Genomic DNA, 16,595 nt, shown 5'->3' with positions numbered 1-16,595 from the left:
TGCTTGATTAAAATGAATATTTTCCAGACACAGCCAAGAATCGATTGATCAATAGGAAGATGATTGACTGCCTGAATGCATGATTGACCGATCCACTTACCAAAATTTAAATAATTTATGTGTGGCTGTATAGAACGAAAGTCAGGTATAAGAAAGAAAGAAAAAGGAAGTGTATATATATATATATATATATATATATATATATATATATATATATATATATATATATACACACACACAACTGAATCTATTTAGTTCGGTAGTCCCGTACAAAAATCAACCAGAGAACTAAATTTACTGAAAATCTGTAATTAATTAGCCAAACCACGAATCAAGATTGGTGGTAGTATAATGGCTATCATTATTGTTTTAAATGCGATGTTAAACAAAGTAAAACAAACCATATGATTAAAACAAAAGCAGCAAAAATGTATGTGACAGCCAAATGTTAATATTAAACTTCAACTTGCTAACGAACAAAATTCTTGTTTGTTTTGCTTTGTTTTGCTTGTGTTGGTTTTGTTTTGTGTTTGTTTTCGTTCGGAACATATTCATATTGGTCGTTTGCATATCGGTCGTTTGGTTCATATAGTAATAAAGTGAAAACATAATATGAAAATTGCACATGTGCAATCTGATCCGAAACAGGTAGAGGCTCTACTTACGACTTTGCCGCGGGTTATATCAGAGACCTGACTTAAAGCGCATAGATAGAATGTTCCATTACATGTTATATGTTCCACAATGAAAGATGTGACTTGGTCCTCTAATTACGTCAGAGTATATAGAACTATTCGTTTAGGCAACAAAGAAAATTGAATCATAAACTATAAGACAATAGCCGTTGTTTTTCTTCAGAAAGGAGTGTGTAGTTGAAAATATACCTTATGGATAGGGCCTAGTAACCTATTTCAACTCAGATGACTAAATATCCACGAGACTAGTTCATTTTCACGCAATCGAAGATAACGTATGCAGTATAGTCCATTAGACCTTGACATCAATGACCTTCCTATGTTGGCACTCAAACTATGTTCAAAACGTTTTAACATTCATCCAGTCTGATTACATTGGAGAACTTCGACATAATGAACATCTGAGTGTCACCGAGAAAGGTCTGTGTTATCATGACCTTTAATTCCCGGTGAACGTACGTTTAGGACAGATAAACCACGCATTTCGTGTTAGAGTTATCGTTGTTAACGACGTGATGCAACTGTCTATTCCACCATTGGTGAATATTAAGCTCAACAATACATGGCCGCATAGATGTGCATTTCAGTAATATATATTAATATCAGTTTATCAATCTGAGACAGCCTTTTAAATTCAAAGTATCTATATTCCACATGTTGTCGAGTTGTATAAGCATTTTTATTACTGCATGCACATTATTTCTATCATATTGGTAATTTAATAAGAGTTAAAACAGGAATATAATTTGGGAGACTTTACTAATTCACTTTTTGTTCCACTCGCTCTTTGTTGCAATTTATATTATGATATGTGATTACAAGTGTCCTTGGAACTGTCTTTGGAGAAAAAATTATTTGTTTGTTGTAATACTAAGATAAAGGATTTACTAATTTTCATCTAAATATACTACTCGTAATTGAAATGACTTTTTAAAATTGTTTAAGCGTTTGTGTGGATTAACACGGAAACGGGCCAACAGAGCAGTGCGTAAATAATGTGATTGATTTATTGTCTTGTTTTCTATTAGTATCGTTGTACGGAGTTCGGTTCGAACTTAATTGTAACTAAACTGAGATCCGTTTAGAATGATTCTTTGTATGTAATAGTGGTGCGGATAGCTTCTGTTTTATTACCCTCTTAACACTTGTAACTACCTGAATAACCACCGCTTCAATTAGATCTAAAAGAAAGATAACGGAGCGGAAATAATTATTATAGATTAAGAAAAGGAAACCAAAAATGCGAACAACATATTTCGAGACCTCATGTTAGGTGCTCGGGTAGTGCTTTTTCAATTTTTGTATGATTTGCCATTAAGCTCTCAAAAACGTTCGAAAATTGTCTGGACCTCACGCCTTTTTAAGTGAACGGTGTCATTATTTGATGAATTGATACTACTTAGAAATCACCTAAGGGTTTTTATTGCATGGCTATTGATGGTAATGATTTTCGGAGAAGCAATATTGCTCTTCACCAATGCCGTCTTAATCGATTTCATCACCATCATCCTATTAGTAGTAGTAGTAGTAGTTGGTTTTTTTTGCAGTGCTAGTAGCAACAATAGTATGGCATAACACTGATGACTCATTAGAAAGTATACTTTGAGACGCAGGGCTTGTACTGATGCATGACTGGTGATATACTTATTCACACGATAAAGGATGCATACGTGTTTCTTAGCAAATGATTATGATAGTTCAGGCTCCATTCCGTTTCATCTTTATCATGTGTTAAACATATATTATTTGACAGGAACACATCTTTAAGTTCGTTCACATATGTTCTGGGTTTTGGACGTTGGGAAGGCATAGGACACATTTGTTAGTCTTTACAGCTTTCATAACATAGATCAAATTAACATAGGCTTACATGTCCATTACACATATGTCAAATCTACTTAACGGTTACTTGAATTACATTACCAATGCACGTTTTACATATATTTTACTTAGATTGTCAATGAACTTGCCATAAGGAAAATAATGATATTCCCAAGGCAGATAGTTCATGAAATGGACTGCTTCTATTTGCAATAGGAAATTTATCTGAAATGACACACTGTACATTCATTTTTTCTGTCCTTGAAATACTTCATCAAATGTTTACAGTTTAGGCATTACTAAATTTGAAAGTTCGTGTATCAAGTTTTTAGCATATAACAGAAAACTAGAAAAGTTATGAGATAGTTTAATTTACCTTGTTTATTTTTAACAAAATACTTTTGAAGTTCAGCAAATGAACATAATATTCACTCACAGCCGGTAGCCTTCTAATAGATGTCCAAGTAAGAAAGAGCTGTATACTCTGAAACTCTTATCAACCACCATTATTCTGATATCCCCTAAATGCACCCAAAAGAGCAGCCACAAAAATAAAGGAATCTGTAAGTTCTTAAAAAGCTCTCCTAGCATATACATATGGCATATGTATTGCTTATTACAAGTATTACCAGTGGGGAAATTTATGGAAATATTTTATTCTATAAAACCTTTAACACTGATTAAAATACTAAACTCTGGAGCGGTACGTAAAATGAACACACCTGCATCAATTAGATTATATTCCAAGATGTAATATTATCATAGTATGCCAAAAAAAAATGGGCTAATTGATACAGAGGGAGAGTATAACTGCTTATTTCCAATCACCTTCAGTGTTGTACCTCTTTCGATTGACATTCTGAAGATCTTGTCACTTTTTTTGGTGGACAAAGGATAGAGAAGTGCCATATGCACACGTTTACGCCTACGTAATATTGCGAACTCATTTAATATTAATAGATCAGGGACATTCTATAGAAGTATATTTATATCATATATGCAAACATATTCTTCGAGAATCAAACTTGCAATAGACTTTCTAAAGGTATATAATCTTAATGACTTATATTTTCATGGATGCTAACGTAAATGATCTACTTTTGCTTATATTGGTTTGATGCAACAGTGTTAGAAACGAAACAGCGCTAAATTCACAAGAATGTTTTAATTGTCGTTTTCTCGTTTTGGTTTTTATAGCAGGCAGCATCGAATAACAATAATAATAGTAATAATAATATAAAAATAATTATATTAATTTGAACGACTTTTCATACCAAAACTTTAGAGACAAAACTAAACACAGTGTAAGAGATTATTTGCTGACTCCTGTACTGACTAGCTATGTGTAAAGCAATATATGTCTTGCCTATCATTCGGACGATGGAGAAAATGTGTTTTTTGGCAACAGGACCGTTAACAAAACCGAGGTGGAAATTTTCTTGAATATAATTATAATTTACTTTGCAATATCGTGGGTGCCAGGTAAACCACGCTCCTTTTGAAGCCAAAATCTCTTGTATGAGGACAGTCTAAATGTGTATATGGATGGATTTAACAACCCATCAGCACAATCCTGACTAAATAGTGTGCAGTTAGTTTACGCATCACAGGACGCATGACAAGATAATAAGTTTGACGTCTTTTGTTATCTCTCTAAACGTGGAGGAGGACATTCCTGAGTGAAGGTATGAATATGAATTTGCTGTGACCTAAACCGGAATATAAGACAGGTTATACAAGTAATGACCCTAAACCTTCATACTGAGTCAGAATACAAAATATCATTATGGTGACAAGTACTTGTAAAATAACGAAATTCGTACCATACACCAGCCACCAACAACAAAAGGTGAAAAGATGCAAAGATAGATTACTTAATATTAACTAGCATCAATTTAAATGCACATTCAGACTAATTTAGACCCCATAACCTTGTTATAATATAAAGCGGCAATATAAATAAAGCAAATTATGAATGTTTCTATTACATGCTATCAAAGTTAGGTATCTTTATTTGAAATCCATTATTAAAATCCCTCTTCTAAAAACATTATATTTAAATGCACAACCAATTTAATGTTCATTTATTGTAAAACCAATAGATAATAAAAGGGCTGATATTACTGACTACTCCTATTTTGGCTCTTAGCATTCGTAACGAAAAACGAATAGTTTAGATAATTTACTATTTTTTTAGTAACAGTAGCTATTAATTGATCCAGATGGTAACATGATTAATGTTCATTAATATTCAAATTATGCGCAGTCGTTAACGCAATCAAATTGTTTCAACGTTTTTTTATTTTCAGCAACACGAATATGATGACTAAAACATGTATAACAAATTATATTTTACTGGCAGTTTTTATTTGAGACTAATCTGCTCCTGGGATGCAGGTTTTGATGATGCTGTTTATGTTGGAGACATAAATACGCACTAACACACAGGCATAATCGTGCCGTGGCAAGATGAAAAAAGAAATACATTGCCCAAGTCCACATCACGTTCAACTATCTAAACGCTTCTTCCTCTGTCAAATCACATTTCTTAGAGGTAGGGACCGTGTTCATGCCCATTCTTCCGTGTTATTGTGCGTGTCTATTTGTACAAATGCTGTTGCAAGGAACAATTGTACTGTTTACATCTAGACACATAAAATTCCAAAGTATGGAATTATCCTTGTTAAATTAAGATGCCTCAATATATATTTATCTATCACAGGTACCTTCATGAAACAACTGCTAGTATAGCTTAGGTTACTGGGTGGGCGGCTATAGTTCGGTTTACATGTGCTTAGCCTAACAGGCACATTGCTCCCTGTGACATATCTAGCCACTGTCTCCTCTGATTTTAATCTGCTCTTCTTAAATTACTGTACGTGAAGCCGACAGTGTAACTATGTGACTGGAATTGTATCATTGCTAGCTGATGTGAAAAGCCTATCTGTACCTCGCTCTTATAGAAACATCTGTTTCTAAAGTCAATATCATACTCCAAGTCAGAGAGGTTTAAATCCGATAAGACTACCGGTTGCCATATGACACTTCACATACAAGACACTGCCATGGCACAGACAGGACAGTCTCTTACGTGTCAAGAACCGACACGGAAAATGACAGGTAAAAGAAACAATCATATTTTAGAGCTTAATATGTAAATGGAACTAATATTAAGGTTGTCGAAGAGATATAGTTCATTTTGCCGTGGAAGACAAGATAATTCTTTGATAGAAATATATCTAACTTTTCTGATTTTATTATGGTTTATTTTAATGACTGGCTGGGGTCGAGTCCTTCGTATATCACATATGATTAGCGATAATACGTGTTATGTTTTGTATGTACTTTTTGACGACGTATATATTATTGTATTATTATTATTATTATTATTAGCAGTAGCATTAGTGGTAGTAGTAGTAGTAGTGCTTATATCAGTTTTTGTTTAAGAGATTCGTGTTTCAATGGGAGTGGTTCTTTGTGATCAAGTTGCCGTTTACATATGTTTTACACTGAAAAATGTAATCTTTTTATTGGAACAGTGGGTTCAACCTATACCGCCTCTATATCTGTCCATTTTTATTATTATTATTATTATTATTATTATTAGACGCAGATAGTAGCAGAGCCTAAATGAAATTCAAAACTTTCCTCTCTATTCTCAATTAAGTACTACTTGAAAAAAGTCTTGACGAGACTCATTAATATGTGGACATTTTAAATAGAAAGAAAATGTGTTTTTAGACCTTTAATAACAATATTATATGGTTGTTTTAGATTAAAACAATTTATTGTAATAAATATTATATTCTCTACAGCGGTATCATACAAAATAAAGAATTTACAATATTTCTTTTTTCGATGCACACCTATTATATTAGTGCATACTGAAATTATAATCCGGCTTTATTTCGGTTAAATTATTAAAAATCTCTTATGAAGTTTAACATCCCCACCCACACAGGGGTGTAACGCATTATGTTAATGGCCTTTGTATTTTATACAGCGGCAGATATGAGCAGAAACCCTATGGCGTGTTATTCTTAAAGTTAAGGAAAAAGACGAATCATTCTTCAGTATGAATGTTCATTAAAAAAATGAGGCCATCATCATACCAAAAATGAACATACATGCATATATACATGCATGCATGCATACATACATACATACATACATGCATGCATGCATGCATGCATGCATGCATGCATGCATGTATGCATGCATGCATACATACATACATACATACATACGTGTCATTCAATGCCAAAAATCACCCAGATAAGCACGGATGATCATCTCCAATTTCCATGAAAATTTTTAGGTGTCCATTTATGTAAAATGATGGCTGCAGGCAATATTTCACTAATACATTCCAATTACATGTAATGATAACGCCGATGGAAGATTGGGTAACATAATATTTAACCTGGAGATGTATGGGATTACAACGGACGGTTTTTCTTTCAAAACCTTTTAGCTGTTTTATTGTCTATATATAAAGGAAGCTGAAAAGTACTATACATATTTGTTACCAGGGAAATCTGCATCTACGTTAAGGCTTTGAATACTTCGGACACGTAACCCTCTTGTTTGCTCTTTCTTCGCTATAGAAACGATTTCATGGAAACCTTAGATGGTCACAAGGAAAGACCTTTGGATTTCGTATTCTTATGCCTTGAAAATTCCTAAAGAGAAACTCAAAGAATTAAAGATGACTCTTAGAATATCAGCGCTAGATGTCCATAATGTGTGTGCATGAATTTTAGACCTTTGTCCTGATCCAAAAGCAAGCTCCAGTAATACGAATCTACTCATTAACGGATTCAATTATTCATTCATTTGGAAACCTATTCATACGTGTTGAACAAGACTGTATTGAAGCTGTAAAAAGAATTTTTTTTTTTTACAATATAGGCCCTTTACTTACAGGGACCGTCCTTCTTTTTCTGGGAGTTGTCATCGGAATAAGCATATCTTCAAGCGGTAAGTACATCATAGCTAATGTAACAATTATTGAAAATTCGCATTCGCTTAGGAAATATGTTCTCTATTACATTTTCTGTACAGTAATGATAGTTGTTGGTTCTTCTCGTCATTTGTTATATACCTCGAAATAATACAAACCAAACCCTGTCATACCATCTGGTGTATATATGCTAATCTGATTCCGGATCAACACTGTAAAACATGGACTTACTTTATCAAATTACACGAATGCGATCCAATTATCGAGACCTGAAAACAGTAGCCCTTGGATTGAAACAAGCTGATTAGCGCATAACTTCATTGTTCCCACGCCAACAAAATTCCGACACTTTGTCCGGCAATGTTATTGAGTGGAGATGGCAGGCTATCTATCAACTCCGCATCTTGCAATCTGCAGAAGTAAGTACAGCCTACGAAATACATGATAACTATCAAGGTCAGGTATCCACAAAATCTACGTCACCTTGGAGGATTAAAATAATTGATAATAACACCTAGTGATTAGAAAGCAACCACTCATGAGAATAAAATTACAAATTTTAGCAAGGTTTTGTAGCACAACAATAGAGTGACTAAAATCGCATCATGTGACACAGATAAATTAGTGTATATGCCTGAAAGGAGACGTTTACAATATAAAGTTAAATTTTATATACATATTTAGTAGTCACATAACGGTCCCATCACATGCAGTGGAAACAATTAAGTTCCGTGATCTCTGGAAAGATATATTTGTGTAAAAATGTTCGCGTAGGCTGTAGCTAAGGTTTGCTAAAAACTTCATACTATCCATGACCGAGCCAGAATCTTACCCTTAAATTCCGAATGTAGAAATCCGATACCTGTCGTATTCTAATTCCGTATTACCATGCTCTAAATCTACTAGAACTGCTTTTCTCTCAGGGTTTTCTCATTAAAACAGAGAAAGCGTAAATACCTATGCCGTGTGCTCAATTGACGAACAAATGGAGGCAGGTAACATTCTCATTAACAAGTGTATCATCACGTTCATACAAAATAAATTTCCTGCAGTAAAAAACTGTCAGAATAATTACATCATTCGCATACCAAATCCCCATCACAGCCACTCACAATATCTTGCCAGATATATATGAAAGCGGGCCTCATATCTAAACTTTTATTGTTATTCAGTTGGTTGATATATATATATATATATATATATATATATATATATATATATATATATATATATATATATATATATATATATATATATATATATATATCTTCCAGAGGCATATAGAACGTGCTATAACTGCGTCGGTGCTGCATCTGCTACTGGCTGCGATAAAATTACAAGATGCAGCGACCACCAGGTAAGTTTATTATTTTAATAATTCTTTTGTATGTTCTGTTCACGTCGAAGATTAGCAAACAATAACAATGTAATTATCTTTCGGCATAAGTAATTACCTTTACACCACCATGTTTATTTTCCTCTATGTTCAATGCAAGTAACAGTCTTAATGCATTTATGTGGTCTACAAAGCAAAACACCATTAGCACACAATTAATCTGGAATACAATTTTAAAACAATCTTCATCCATATTATATCCCAACATCTTAATCTATAATAAACATTGTATGTCGTATATTCTATATATCTATCATGTAAATTACTCGATTCTGTCCAGACAAGGCACACGTTCGAGACTGGTTCGAAATTTATAGTTTCAAAGAGAGAAAGTATTTTAACGACTTTAAATGTGATTGACCTTATTGTAAACACTATTTCTTTCTGATAGTAATCGATGTTGTTACGGATGATTTGATCACTGGCTTAATAATAAAGACATCCAATTAGCATATGAAACAAACCTTTCTTAACTCCTTACGGGCTTTTTAAGTAATTATCAGCAAATCAATTTATGCTAAAAGGATGTTAGAGGGAGATCGATTACAGATTACCGGAGACATTGTTTCAAGATGATGGCAAATTTAAAAAGTAAAAACATGCACACACATGCAAACGATTTCACCTGTATGGAGCAAGGTTTGGTTTCGTACTAGAAACGGACTCCTCACCAAGCTCACCCAACCTATTCCCAGCTGTCAGTGTATCATTTTATTTCAGGGTTGGTAGGAACTTATACCTTTATATAATGAAGGAAAACAAAGGAAATCTACCTAACTATTACTAAAACGCCTGACAGCCACACCCTATTTTATGAAGCATACGTTGCATTGGACATTGGAGTCTAGTGCCGTTTTCAAGACTAAATTTGTCTCTTAATAGATTGTTAGTTTTGGAAATAATATAGAGAAGAAACGAGTCGTTAGTCATGGAGAGAGACTATACTGACTTTATATCCAAACGACTAACACAAAAACCGACATAATGAGAAATATCACCCCGTCATCATGAAAGACGATTGTTCACGGTTGTTTGGATGCATACCAAAGGCCCAAGTAGACGGTATGCTCCGTAATTTATAGATATTAAAGATGGAAGCTGTGTGGTACAAGTATGCATGCTTAGAAAATCATGACACGTTAAGACCAAGATGACTTTGTACGGAAAGCGATGCAATGACCGTCATTGACCTATGTTTTGTATTTGTTACAGGAATGCTTTGAGGAAAAAGTCATTACTAGCCTAAATACCCATTATAACTCGGGTTGTAGGTCAAACACAGTAAGTATATACAGTACTTTCATCTATTTATAAATGCGTTTAACGAATGCGTTTGTAAATTATGAATGCATACTTATATTTCCCTCAATGACTCATTTTCCGGCCTGTGCTAAGCTATCTGTCTCTAGCTCTCTTATTCTATAAGATTTCATATATATTGTTTCAGTACAATACAAAGACTATTAATAACTCTAATAATAAGAACAACAACAACAACATTAGTTACGCATGGCACTTGTAGCTCAATGGAACTGACCATTGAAACTGATGAAAATAATAGCCTCAATGAGAATTTAACATAATGGGGCAGCACAAGGGGAATTGAACATTTGTGACGTCACTGTACTGTACACTAGGGAATATTGCCAGTGGTTGACCTCAATAGCCGGATCATTGTAGTAGTGTTCGAGTTGACCTCAATACGCTTTTCTGTAGGTAGGTATGTAAAATGTTTTCACGGGGACATGTAAATTTACCTGGACAAGCAATGTATAGGGAGAATGTGAATTTAACAAGGTGGGGCAGCATAGAGACAAAGGGAATTGAACACGGGTGACCTGATGTCACTGGACACTAGGGAAATATGGCAACAGTCTTGCAAGTGACTAACATCAATTATGCAGTGAATTAGTAACAGTGTTCAAGTTGACCTCAATAAGCGCTACTGTATGTGGTTAGGTAGGTAGTTGAAATGGATTTATAGAGACATTGGCTTTTATAGGGACAAACAAAACAAAGACAAACACAAATAAAGAAATAAAACAAACACAAACAACAAACAAATAAATAAAGAACAAACATATAAATTCTAATACAATATGAAGAAGAATACTGAGGGGTAATAGTGAAAGAGTATTTATTATCAAGGCAAGTGAGTGCCCCTGGAAAGGGATGTTTGGTGTTCTTCTCTTTTGGGGAATATCCTATGGAGATACCGTGGTACATAATTATAGCCTCAACTTCTGGAGAATTAGTACGAAACAAAACCTGGTATATATTTATATCTTAAACATTTTGAAAACTCCTACAGAAAACTTAGTATATATGTATAGCTACAACTTGTGGGAAATCCTCTGATTCACTAAATCAACATTTAGTTGATCAGATGTCATTCCACTAATGAAGGCAGTATAATAAGGTCGAAAGCTAAGGCATCATGGTTTAGCTTGCTGCAGAGAGATACCTATTGATGTTCGTTAAGCATAAATGGTTCTAGTAGGTAATAAAATTCATTTAATAGTCAATTATTGATGTTGTACAGGCTAAAAAGAAGTCGCAGATACTGACTGGACCACACTGTAAAGATAATGAACGAACGGATACTCTAATGATGCACTTAATGAACACATCAGCAGCAATGATGATCATCAAGGGTAACTTAATTAAAGAAATACTTTCAGTTCTATAATATATGAAAACACCAGGGTCATTTTTCGTAAGAATCTGAAATATTTAAAGGATGAAGACTCTAGGCGATTGGCGCGACATTGTGAGCTTTGCGAAACAAACTTCACATGCAAAGATACAGGAACTATGGAGTCAATATGCATCAATATTTTGTCCTTATAAGTGTGTGCAGTGATTTGACCAAATAATAGAATGGAGGAAAATTATATTCAAACACGAAAATCTATTTCACGGTTATCCTCACTCTATGCGACCTGGGGAAAAGGTTGTTTACAACCAATTGCCTAGTGTTTGAAAATTGTAATCACAGATGAAACGGTTTATACAGCAAAAAGGCCATACAATCAAATACTATCTAAAGAGAGTTTTTCTACAATCCTGTATATTCAATGTGAAGTACATAAATTGGAAGTTACGCATAGACTTAATCGACAAGAAAGATGATCATTTCTATTACAGAATGCAATTTTTAAATATATTAGAAGTTCAATGGCAAATTACACATAATCAGTTCAAAGGTATATGCCTTGGAAAATATGAACTCGGTTGGAAAACATACAATTGCGAATGCTGTAAATCGCATTTGCTCTAGTTACGTCTAGGTCTACATCCTTTACCATGCCTTAAATAGGAGTAAAGTGATGCAGTCGCTTTACCGGCCATGAGCACCTGTTCGCGAGTACTATCATACGCGGCGTTGACAATTCATCAACTCACTTATCACTCATGATTGTACAAGCACCGAACGATATGATTCTAGAAACGCTGCAACATTAACACTGTCCATGAAAACCTACAGAAGCCAATCGGTGCGGTTTCTGTGGTGGAGGAAGTACAACTGCATCACGATATATTGAAGAAATATGAAATTATTTTCCGTCTGTCCCATATATCCCAATATGCCTACCGTCAATCAGTTCAGGCAACGCGCTAGAGTGCTGGATACAAATATCATGGTTTGTGCGAAAAGCTAATATATTTGAGTTATTAGGGCCTAAGTTAACCACAGTCAGTTGGAACTGATGAATTATGACTGGTTGTTATAGCAACGTTAAGAGTACAACTACTACAACGACCTGCGTGTGAGCGATATATGCAAGTGCCAAGACGTGCAATAAAGGATGACATATCTGAGTTATTAGGACTCTTGTTCAAGAAGCGTCAAACTGAGACTGCTTCGTGAAACTGCAGCACGCTTAATATCAAAATTCCTCTAGCCAAGCTGGCGGAATTGTAAGTTTAGTCTATGATGAACAAAACTATCGACGCATCATAACCACTATCGCTGCAGAGGCAACTTAATATCTTCGTAAATGAGTCCAACTGCGTCAGTTTCGGTTACGAGAAAACGTCATGGCGATTATGAAGATTATCATGTGATTATTCCGAGTGCTTAATCGTCAAGCAAAAGCACAAGAACAAATATATCAAAAGTGTTTCCAGAATCATCTAGATCTTTACAGCGCCCAGGCACCTCTGGATTTAAATGGTAGAGAATTGACTCTTGATAGATGCTTACAAGTTCAAATACAAACTTCCCTAAACTTACCATCAGCGGTTCGAGTTACACATCAGCGCCAATGTATGTTCCGTTGTGGTCGGTAATGAAATATGAAGACAACAAAATTTTTAAATGGACGCTCTCATCCCGCGAGTGACAACACAGATCAACCGCGGATATATCAGGAATATTTGAAAGAAATCAATTTTGGTGACAGATTTTCTGGAGCAGGTTATTATGGATGTACTTGTAAAGATTGAAGAACTTAACCCTACTATCGCTCTGACAGTGTACGCTTGGAACAATGGTTCTTAATGCCCTTGAACTATCTTTACATGTGCGAGACAAGCAATATGTATGGTTCAGAGCCACTATTTCATTACATTTGGAAAATAAATCTTTCCCAAACTCATAACCAACAGAGCAAACACAATGGGAATATTTTCCATGCACTTGTTGACTGCATTTATTTCCAATGCATCAGCTTCTTGATGGTATATGTTTTTACTATGGTGAAATTAGCGCAGAGACTCATTGTACCATTATGCCGGAACCTGACAATACTGTTTTGAAATTCACTGCGGTGCAATTTTTATTGAAAGTTCTATATGTTTTATAAGTGGAATTTTTGAACATTCCCGTTGGAAGTTCTGATTAAAAAACCAAAGTTTCCAAGGACAATGCAGAGCTTAAGTCGAACACATTGAAAGTTGATTAACAAAACACCAGTATTGTATCATTACCAGAACTCGGTTGAGGTGTTTCTTAAATCGCTTGAGGTTTGCACGAAGACCGCAGACACCATAATGACTCATGATAACATATAAAAGTTTTCTGTGGACACTCGAACCGCTCCGGTGGCCTAGTGGTTAGAGCGTCCGCCTCGGATGCGGGAGGTCGTGGGTTCGATCCCCGGTCGAGACATACCAAAGACTTACAAAAACGGTACTAACAGCTGCCTCGCTTGGCGCTCAGCATTAAGAGGTTAGTGTTAGGACTGGTCGGTCCGGTGTCAGGATAATGTGACTGGGTGGGACATCATGCTACATGTCTGCGGCATGATGCCCCAGTGCTAGACATCACTATAAACTGCCACATTGCCGACATCGTAGCGATATGACTGAAAAATTGTTAAAGCTAGTTAAAAATCAAATTCACATCACACTTCTGTGGACACTCATTTCTAGAATTGTGATTGCACTTTCACCGATGAAAATTTTCACGATTACTGCCACAAAAGTGGCTCTTATAAAAGAGTTGAATACAACGCACGCAATCTGCCGCTGCGATATCAACACCCTAATTCTTGTTTATTCCTCGTGACCTTTGCAAGAACGATGGCCGGTTAAAAGAGCAATCAGAAACCGAAGAATCTGGATACTATATCTCACTAGACATTGCCAAGATTGCATCAGCAATTGGGATTTAATCTGACCTACATTTATCATCAGTGGTGTTATAAAATCGGAGCTTCCACACGTCTTGTATCGCAAATGTAGAAGACAAACTAATGGCTGCCAAAAGCAATTTCCACGCTGGTTATGCGCGTTTCGAGCACAACTTCGTGTAGGCTCAATGAAGATTTCGCGTGCGACTTCTCTTAGCAACACATTAAGGTTTTACACAGATGCCAGCGTGTTGTTTTGTAGCCAAGAACATAATCATTATTCCATAAGAACAACGTCTACGATGTAATTTGGACTACAGGAGGTCATGCTGACAAAGTTGAGTGGTCTACATTAACATTGTAGATGTCCGTGCTAAACATTTAGCTGGCTATAGTCGACCGTTTGTTTTCGTTTGTGGGGGCTGGAACCGCCTCAACGCTGTCGTTTCTCGCCCATATCACAGAATCGCACCTGGTATAAATAATATTTAGGACACATTACTTGGCAGACAGTAACCAAATGCAGTGTAAGATGACATTTTTCGATTTAGATGTGACATCAGTTTTCTTTCCATTAAAACAGACTTCCCGAAAAATCTGAAGACATTTTGCTTAACTTCAAAGGAAATCAAGTAGCACTTGAATATTAAAAATCCGTTTTTGTTCCTGAAACGGCATCAAAATATATTCAGGGTTCTGCAGATTTCCCAGAAAGTTTTCCTTAAACTGTGTGCTATGTTTTAGATTTCAATGGTACACTTGCACTTATTTGGGCACTCCGTTGTCGCTGTGTCTTTGCATGAACATGTAGTTGCGGTTCACGCGGACAGTTACAGATGCTTTGCTCTGATGTTCTCTGACAATGCTATCTTACTCGAAGGAACGGGTGGTCGAATGAGGGTTATTGATACGTGTATAGAAAAATCCATATAATCGTATCATAGTAATTGAACCTATTATGGTTTCAAAGAATAATGTCCAATCACGAAGATAAAGCTGGCCCTACCTCAAAACAACTTGACGAATAAAAAAGGTAAAGGTCTTCGACTACCAGGACATACTGGAAAATGGCTTTCCCGTTTCACAGTTTCGATAATCACTATGTTAAAGTCATTCAAGCGTTTCCGATATTTCTTTATGATTAGTGAACTCTTAGCCAAACGTTCTCAAGCGATGATCCCTCGCATGTGGGAAACCGGAATTGTCAACCTAGATTCGACAACAGGTTATGAAGCTCAATGGGTTGCATACAAAAGAACGCATCAACACAAGTTCTGTTTTGATTCGTAGGAGCTTGTACCTCCACCTGAAGCTGTTTGTTGATTACTGAACCCGCGTGGTGAACTATGGCTACATACATACATACATACATACATACATACAATATTGTTATAACCTTACATGGACCGACTAATATGTAGACATCTGATTGTGGAAGCGTTGCATGCACATGAAGCCATCTTGGAATGATAAAATTGGTAACTGGAAACGCCCAATCGCTGATATATTTAGAGAATTATACTTTTTTCAAAATCTTGTACAGAGGTGAATCCAGAGCCCCCACTCTGGCATCTTTCCGAGTGTCTGGACATTAGAGAAAAGATTTTCATCTGAAAAGGAATAAGACCCCCTCCTCAATCCAAACAAAACACAAATAGACCAAACACACGAACGAAACCTATATAGACAATGTATTTAATTAGTCACCCCTTGAGCCGGAAAATAACCACCTCACACTAAAGTCATTTAAATTTTCGTATTCATTATATCTAATCGATAAACGTTATACTGCAAATCAGAGACGAATGAGTCGCATTCAATCACGTGTATTAACTCGCCATTTGCATGTGTTGCTCCTTATTTAACGCCAATATAGAAAACAAATCCATATGAAATAAACAAAAACAGTCGTCTGATTTGATCTTTTGTGTTTGTTATTGACACTGAGTATATATTACTTGTAAGTGTCAATACATTACGGAACATTTTAATGAAAATATAACATTTTTACTTACGTTATGATTTATACATGCGGAGGAACGAAAGACTTGAAAGGAGCTTAGATAAAAGTTGACATCCGCTGCATAAATATTATCTTTTTGTGAAACCGGCATTGCACGAGGAAAGAAAACGAATAAAATACA

General features: G+C 35.4%; 1 protein-coding gene across 2 annotated transcripts in view; it reads left to right on the top strand.

Moving 5' to 3' along the window:
* Window positions 1-5,550: 5,550 nt before the first annotated feature.
* Window positions 5,551-16,595, top strand: part of LOC149793823 (uncharacterized) — a 29,103-nt gene continuing 18,058 nt past the window's right edge. Inside the window, exons 1-4 of one of the 2 annotated variants that reach the window (XM_089966472.1) lie at window positions 5,551-5,636; window positions 7,443-7,496; window positions 8,754-8,836; window positions 10,088-10,156. In XM_089966472.1, coding sequence (XP_089822598.1) covers window positions 5,555-5,636; window positions 7,443-7,496; window positions 8,754-8,836; window positions 10,088-10,156 — 288 coding nt within the window. In that variant the 5' untranslated portion in view covers window positions 5,551-5,554. Of the gene's footprint in view, window positions 5,637-7,427; window positions 7,497-8,753; window positions 8,837-10,087; window positions 10,157-16,595 lie in introns of both variants that reach the window. The other variant, XM_089966473.1, reaches the window with a different exon arrangement.

Source organism: Sinohyriopsis cumingii, chromosome 8 (genome assembly GCF_028554795.1).
Source record: "Sinohyriopsis cumingii isolate HCF-2022 chromosome 8, ASM2855479v2, whole genome shotgun sequence".
Classification (NCBI taxonomy): domain Eukaryota; kingdom Metazoa; phylum Mollusca; class Bivalvia; order Unionida; family Unionidae; genus Sinohyriopsis; species Sinohyriopsis cumingii.
This window is presented reverse-complemented; position numbering and strand designations above follow the sequence as displayed.